The sequence below is a fragment of the Lathyrus oleraceus genome, chromosome 7, assembly GCF_024323335.1.
Source record: "Lathyrus oleraceus cultivar Zhongwan6 chromosome 7, CAAS_Psat_ZW6_1.0, whole genome shotgun sequence".
NCBI classification, from domain to species: Eukaryota; Viridiplantae; Streptophyta; class Magnoliopsida; order Fabales; family Fabaceae; genus Lathyrus; species Lathyrus oleraceus.
In genome coordinates this window covers 496,042,931-496,051,163 of record NC_066585.1, presented here as the reverse complement: position 1 = coordinate 496,051,163, position 8,233 = coordinate 496,042,931, and the positions used below count along the sequence as shown (strand labels likewise).

General features: G+C 34.3%; 1 protein-coding gene across 1 annotated transcript; it reads left to right on the top strand.

Annotated features, from left to right (window-relative positions):
* Positions 1-3,922: 3,922 nt before the first annotated feature.
* On the top strand, positions 3,923-8,149 carry LOC127103764 (interactor of constitutive active ROPs 3). Its single transcript, XM_051040997.1, has 4 exons — positions 3,923-4,052; positions 5,492-5,586; positions 5,996-6,182; positions 6,306-8,149. The coding sequence occupies exons 2-4, from the start codon at positions 5,567-5,569 to the stop codon at positions 7,959-7,961; spliced, it is 1,863 nt and encodes a 620-aa protein (XP_050896954.1). The 5' UTR covers positions 3,923-4,052; positions 5,492-5,566; the 3' UTR covers positions 7,962-8,149.
* Positions 8,150-8,233: the final 84 nt, after the last annotated feature.

Here is an 8,233-nt window from a genome sequence, read left to right as displayed (position 1 = left end):
TGTATATACTATTGTACTTGTGTTTTTGTTTTGATTGTTGTGGACCAAAATACAAAAAATGGACAAATGGACTTAGTTTCTAGAACTTTCCCTATGCAAAGAAATGGAGAAATGGACTTAGATCCTAGGACTTTCCTTATGCAAAATTGGAGTAAATAGACCTTAATGATGAAGATGGATTAGAGGGACCAAATCTCTAAACTCACTCTTGTCCATTCTTGTTTTACTTCATGGAACTTTTGATGTGTGTGCTTTTGTGTTAGGGAATTCTATTTGAGCTTAATTGAAGGACCATTGCCATGTTCATCCAAAGTGAAAGACACAAGATACCTTGAGGATCTATTAAGAGACTTGTTTGATTGCTTGAGCTTACTATTTTTGTGATTGCCTATTCCAAAGGATGGGAGCTACTTGGATCATCAATATGATCTCAAGAGAGGGACTCCATTGTGGTTTTGTTTCTTCATCCTTTCTCTTTTTGCTTTACTTAGGACTTAGCTATTCTTCTTCTTCTCCCCACTCTAACCCAAGCCAAAACTTTTTGTGCAAACATTTAACCTTTGTTTTCAACTATTAGAAACCTAAGCCTTATGCTTTTGATTTTCAAACTTTATTTTCATAACACTTATTTTGAATTGAATCTTTAAGTCAACTTTGACCACTTTTGTATATACTTCTAATTGGTAAATATAACCCATTCAAATGTCCTTTTGTGGTTCCAATGGCCACTTTCTTAATCAAAATCTTTCATAACCTTTAGCTATTATGTTTGAGTTATCCTTGTGGTAGATGTAATACTCACCTATATCCTTAGTGATGGACAATGAGCCTTCCATGCTTATAATAGGGTTAACCCCTCACTAGCATGTTGAAGCTATCCTCACATGGTGGATTTGTGGTTTGGTTGAGTTTTCTCCCTTTGATAACAAAATACCTTAAGGCTTTTGGATCAATCAATTCACCAACTCTTTTTGAGATTTTTACCCCGAACTACGAGGTTTTGATCCTAATCTTTTTATGAGATGGTACGTAGGCAATGGGTTTATCCATCCAAACACAAAATGCAAATAAACTTGTATATTCTCCTCTCATCTCTTCAATCATGTTTGCACAAACAAAATTTTCACAAAAACAACAACCTTGCAACAAGCATGAAAAGGGCTCCCTAGGAGTACCTAGGATGTTTTGGGTACCTAACACCTTCCCATTACATAACCAACCCCCTTACCCAGATCTCTGTTCTCTTTTACTAGTTTTTGTAAAACTATTAGGTTTTTGTTCGCTTTCTAACCATTCATTTGGATAAATAGAAGTGCGGTGGCGACTCGACTTGTATGATTTACCTTGGATTTAGTCAATATCTCTAATGGTAACAAATACCCCGCTACATATTGCATCTCTTGTTTCTTGTCGTATTCCGAGATTGATTGTAAGTCTTGAGTGTTGATGTATGCCTCTAACTAGTGTTAGAGAGAACCTTGATTGTACCCATTGTTTGATTATAATGGAAATTTAAGTGGCCTACGGGTTTCGTGGTTTTTTACTCCTAGTTAACAAAGGTTTTTCCACGCTAAAATTGTGATGTGTTGTTTGGTGTGTTTTGTTGATTGTTGTTGCATTTGATATTTGAGAGAAATTGTGTTTTTGGATTATTCCTTTGCATTGTGGATTTCCTCCCAACAGGTTTTTGCTTGTATTTTCTGGCTTAGGCGCACCCGAGATGATAATTATTGAAGACAACATTAAGATTTTAGCTTCAACACCATAACATAATGTTCTTCCTTACTATCACAACATTTTCTAGTCAATTTTCCATTATTTATCAACTATTTGATTTTATATACTTCGTGATTTTTAACATATCACATTGAGCAAATTATTATGCGTAAAAAGTGCATTTGTGTTGTTTTGACTTGTGTAGTGTGTGATCAATCTTATGTGTAAGATCAAGTAGGAATACAAAAAATCAGGATTCTATTTTTAATATGAAATATTTATGTTAATGTCTCAATTGGTGTTTGATGCCATCTCTTGTCTTGTGTGACTATAGACAAATGACTGATGAACAACAATGGTATATGCATGGTAGATTATCATAACATGCCTTAGTACATAGAGAGAACAGTAAATCTTTTAGGGTCCAAAGTACATAGTATGAAGTGGGGCAAATGTTTGGCACCACTAAGGGACCGTCATCACATAGTCAAGGTTCTCGGTCTCATGGAAGACCCTGAACTAGTGAATTTTCTCTCGCACCTGCTCGTGCACTTGCTCGTGCACTTGCTCTTGCACCAACATGATTCCTAGGAGCTCACCAGACACGTCATTTCTTCCATTGTAGGCATACTATGTTTCTTATCACGTTTGAAATACAAAGGTAAATATAGGATTTTATTTTGATTTATAATTTTTTTTATTAAACATCTAATTCATCATATTTATATTGACATTAAATAGGTGACTTTCACAAATTATTTTTTGCAATTCCGTGAGACAAGGTGTATTAGTCATGGTAGAAAGATAGTATGGACGATGCAACTCGATGCCTCTATGATTTCATGAAGTATTAATAGCATTTGAGTTAAGGGATATTGCTAGGACTAATTTTCAATTCATCGACCATGCACTTGTACTTGTTTTTGTTTAAATATGACACTGAGAGTCTTCGTTCTTTCATCTGCCCATTGGTGAGATGGACATCATTTTGGATGATATATCATGTCTTTTGCATTTGTCTATCAGAGGCCAATTAATCTCTCTTCCGTCATGAGAGTTGAAGCACTTGAATTAACGCTTCGACTCTTAGGAGTTGATCCTAATGATGTCGAGCTTGAGATTTCACAGACGCAAGAAGCCCATGCACAATTTGGCTTTATAAAGGACTCATATGAGCCCATTTGATTGCCAGTGTCACCGATTATGGTGATGGTGTACTGGTTGATTATCACAAACAATGTACATTAAGGATTTATTTATTGTTCTTGGTTGACACAACCATCTTAATGGACTAAAGTGCAACATATGTCGATATTGTATATGTGTGTTACTTCATAGACTTTAAGAGGGTTCATAAGTTTAATTAGATAGCTTCATGTTTGTTTTACTTGTATGCCAAGATGAATGAAGCTATCAAATATAAGACAAGACAAATGACAAGAAACATGTAACATAGTTTATTAATATATATTAATTATGAATAATTCATATGTAAATATGAACTTTTTTTTATTTAAATTATTTCCCGTCATTAACCATCCAACATTTTCATGTAATTGCCTTGTGGCATATTATTATTGAATACGATGAAGAGGTGTCTCGTGTTTGCCTCAGTAATCTACACAGGAGAAATTCTTCAAAAGAGACTCACAAATAATAATTTAGGACGATAATGAGATTTATGATGTCAAAATACATATTGATTGTGTTACTAAACATAATAATTAAATAAAAATGAAATAATCTTTTATAAAATTTAAGACAATATGACATAAATTTTTGAGTGAGAGAATTTAAAAAACTGATCTTATATAAAAGCTATTATCTATAAGAACACATTTACACTATCTTACTTGATGTTTGAAAATTATCTTTCAGACTAATAAATTTCTTACACCTATTTGCATTAAAAAAAGGCAAAGTCAAGTAGTAAATATAAATGCTTCTTAATGTTATCTTTTAAAAAAGATAATTTCAATTTTTTTTATAGAATTAATGTAAAGATGTTTTTAAAGGAATTAGATGTGAATATAACATTTTATTTATTTATCCATTCTTGATCCTAATATAAGCCACGACAATTCTACCCACGTAGTAATCCAAAGAAAGCAAAAAAAGAATACCATACGCTATACGACACGTCGTATACAGTATGCTACGCGGACGCAAACACCAACTTAAAACCAATTTAATTAAATCCCATAAACGACAAAACCGTACTCTTTTTTTCACTCCACAAAAACCAACCCACAACACAAGTTCAAACTCGATTCAACTAAACGGTTACTTCATTTTTCACTTCTCTCTCTCTCTCTCAAACAACAACAACACCTTCAGTAAGTTCATCACAACTCTCTTAACTATTTTCCATTTATTCATCTTATAGTTTCTACATTCCACTAAAATGCAGCATATCATTAATCTCTCTCACCTTCTCTTTTTAGAAAATCGCTTTTAGAAAAATCACTTTTCCAAAAGAATCTGACATTAATGTTGTTCTTTCTCTGTAGTATTGAACTCAGCGTCTGCAAACAAAGCAAGACATTGTTTGAAATAAAAATTGTTTAGTAAGACACTTCACATGAAAAATGAAAAATGAAAAAGCTATTTTAGATAGATCTTTACATTAAATGCACTATCTACTTTTAATTAAATTATTACTTTTTATTTTTGGAAAGCAAAACGAATATAATTTTTTATAAAAAAGGTTGATTCCGTAACGTACTACTAGGAATTCTTTTGTCTCTTTGTTCTTGTGCTTGTTCCTTTTTCTTCTTCTTAATGGAGTACTTATTTGTACATTCTCAAAAGTTGGGATTTTCGCATTCCATTATTTTTTTTATTCTAGAGTTCAATGTTATTGCATGGTTTATTTTACATTTTAATTTGTTTTGTTTGTTCCTTAATGTGAAAATTTTAATAGGCTATAGCAAAATTAATTATCATGTAGAAGACATAATTAGAAGGTTTAAGCATTTTTTAGGTTAAAACATAATGTGTCGTATCATATTGCCATGTTTTGCGGCTAAATTATAGGTTAAGAGAATTTCACCATTCAAATTACTAAAATATCCAATGATCATCTATGGGGAATTGAAATTACTAAAATACCCTTATATCATAGCATCAGTTGGTAAAAGGAGGGCATTTTTTCCTTATTTGTGAACAGTTTTTTTTGTTAGAAAATACAAATGTGCTTGACTTTTTGTATCATATTTAATCTAAGGCATGCTCTCAATAATTCATAATTTTAGTTCAGTCTTGTAGTATTGAAATAATGGTTACATTTTTAGGTTAAAAGATGTGCTTTTAAGTATTAAAAATAGGGAAATGCTACTGAGTGCCTTATAGTAACCCTTTAAATTTCGAAAATGCGCATATTTAATGCATTGAAAATTGTTAAATTTTATATAGAATATTTTCTTTATTTGTAATCTTTAAAGAATGCTGAGTACTCGTTAGCAAGACCCTTGAATATATGAGAAAGTTGAATCCAAAAGTTAACTGATATATTTGATCTAAAATTTAGATCAAACGCATCAGTTTTTGTTGATTCAACTTTCTGATATATTTGAGACTAGAGTGGTACAATATTTTTTAGCATTAAAGTGAAAATCATGCTCATGTGCAATGATTCAGCATTTACAGCTAGGGATGAAGATGAGAAAGATAACCTCATCATCTGCATGAACACATTAATTATTTTGAATAAATTCATGGACTTCACTTGTCTCCTCAACTTGTGCGATTCTGATATTTTTCTGAACTTTTGCAGTTCTTGTAGGTCAGGGTGCATTCATATTTCAACGTGTGTGAGGCCCAAACCATTAACCCCATTGAGCTATAAGCTATGCATACCCCAAAGACAAGGTAATCTATGAAATAGTACTTTGACTATTACTCTATTTTTTTCTTCTATAAATGTTGAAGTAGTAATTCTGAATTTTTTTTCACACTTTTTTCTCATTGCCTAAATGCATAATCATGTCTCATTAGTCATTATTGTGTTTCCTCTTTGGTTGAAGTAGGTTCCTCTCTTAAATATGGAATGGGAGATTGGGACCCATGGCAGTTATTACCTTATTTTATTGACTCAACAAAAACATCGTACCTATTTTTTTGTTGTGTTTTTTCAAATGGTTAGAGTATCATCTAAAATTTGCAATAATAGAATTTGAAATAATAATGACAACAAGGTATAACTTGGTTGAACTCAATTTAGAGAGATGAATGAGTTTTATAGTATTTGTTAGTAACAATTTTTTGATTCGAATTTCAGAAGTGGTTCTTCTTCTGAAGTGACTCAGAAGGTTTCTGCACGTGCGGTACGTCAAATGAGGACGACTACTATAGACACTAACTCTATATCTTCTTCTTCGTCGTCTTCAACTCAAGTTAATAGATTATCGAAGGAAAGAAGTCCAAAACTCAATGATCGAAAATCGCCCCGAAGTCCTGTTCCCGAGGTAATAGTTTTCACTCTGTCATGTTTGTGTCTGTGTCTGTGTTTCGTAGCGCATAAACATTTTTCCTTGTCTTCAACTTTGTTGAGAAGATAGTTTTAACCATCGTAATTTATGTTGCGATAGAGGAAACGCCCTAGCAGAATATCGGAACTGGAATCTCAAATTTCTCAACTTCAAGATGATTTGAAGAAGGTGATGGACCAGCTAGTTTTAACTGAATCAAGCAAGAAGCAAGCTCAGAAAGATGCCGAGGAGTCCAAGGAGCAACTCTTAACGCTATCAGCAAAACTCGAAGAGTCTCAAAACCAATACCTGGAGCTTTGTGCTAACGGAGAAGCCCGTGATATCGAGCTCCAGAGAATGACCGAAGAACGCGACAGGGCATGGCAGTCCGAGCTCGACGCCTCCGAAAAGAATCTCTCGGTTGACTCAACTGCTTTGGCTTCTGCAGTGAATGAAATTCAGCTGCTAAAAGTACAGCTTGAGTTGGTAGCTAATTGCGGTAGTGTTCAAACTCAACATGCTGAATCCGCGAATGCGGAGCTACTAAACCTTAAGCAGAAGTTATCAGAATCTCTTTCTCTGATGGAGAGCATGAGAAACCAACTCGATGATTCCATAGAGTCTGAAGCTCGGGCTCAAATTGTTGTCGATGAAGCTTTGTTCCAACTCGAAGCTGCGAAAAGAACCGTTGAGATTCTAGCAGACGATGTTGTGAAAGATGTAGATGACTACAACTCCATTGCTTTGGAATTAGAACATTCTCGAGTAAGGGTGAACACGCTAGAGACACTTGTTAGCAAACTTAAGACACACGTTAATGATAATGAATCAACTCATTCTATTCAAAATCTTCTAGAAGATAGCGAATTCGAGAAGGAATGTGAAATAGTGAAAGATGGAGAGGATCCTAATCAAATTGAAGTTGAGATTTGTTCTTTAAAGTCCGAGGTTGAAGGGTTGAGATCTGCTCTAGAGACTTCCGAGACTAAATATCAACAAGAACAGATTCAAACCACGGTGCAGATAAAATCCGCGTACGAGTTGATGGAGCAGATAAAGTCCGAGTCAGGCGACAGACAGCGCGAGTTGGAGGCTGAATTACAAAGAAAGAAAGCCGATATTGAAGAATTGAAGGCTAATCTAATGGACAAAGAAACCGAGTTGCAAGGTATTATGGAAGAGAACGAGAACTTGAATTCGAAGCTCGAAAACAACATGTCATCACAAAATGATAATGGACTTGCAAAGGAAGTTAAAAGATTGGAACAATGTTTGGATGAAATGAAAGCCGATATGATGGACAAGGAAACAACATTGCAAACCATATCAGAAGAGAACGAGACGCTGAAGATGGAGATCAGCAAGCGCAGTTCGGATGTCGAAAACGCGAGAGACGAAATAGAGAAAGCCAAGGCTGCAGAACGCGAGGTGGCAACGAAACTCGCGATTGCAATGGAGGAAGCAGACAGAAGCAACCGAAAGGCCGCGAGAGTGACCGAGCAGTTAGAAGCAGCGCAAGCGGCAAGCTCGGAAATGGAAAGCGAACTGCGGAAGCTTAAGGTACAGTCTGATCAATGGAGGAAGGCTGCAGAAGCAGCCGCTGCTATGCTTTCGGCAGGGAACAATGAGAAGCTTACAGAGAGAGGCGTGTCTTTGGAGAATAACTATAAGTGTTCACCACCTTATGGTGAAGATATTGATGATGAGTTTCAGAGAAAGAAAAATGGTAACATGCTGAAGAAGATTGGTGTCTTGTGGAAGAAGCCTCAGAAATAGTGAATGAAAGAGATTTATCTATTTATATATATGGTGATGTTATAATTTTGTGTTATGTTGTTTGTGTTATGTTTATGTCATTTTGCAATTTTGTACACTAGATTAATTTGCATTGTAAAGTTTGTCTGTGGCTGAATCTGTTTGTTATCTTTTAATTTTCTTAAATTGATTGTAGCATATTTCTCCAACTCTCTTTTTTCTCTCAACTTAATTCAACTTTCATTTTTTTTCCATTTCATTTACTATTTTTTTTAAAATGCATTGAAATTGTA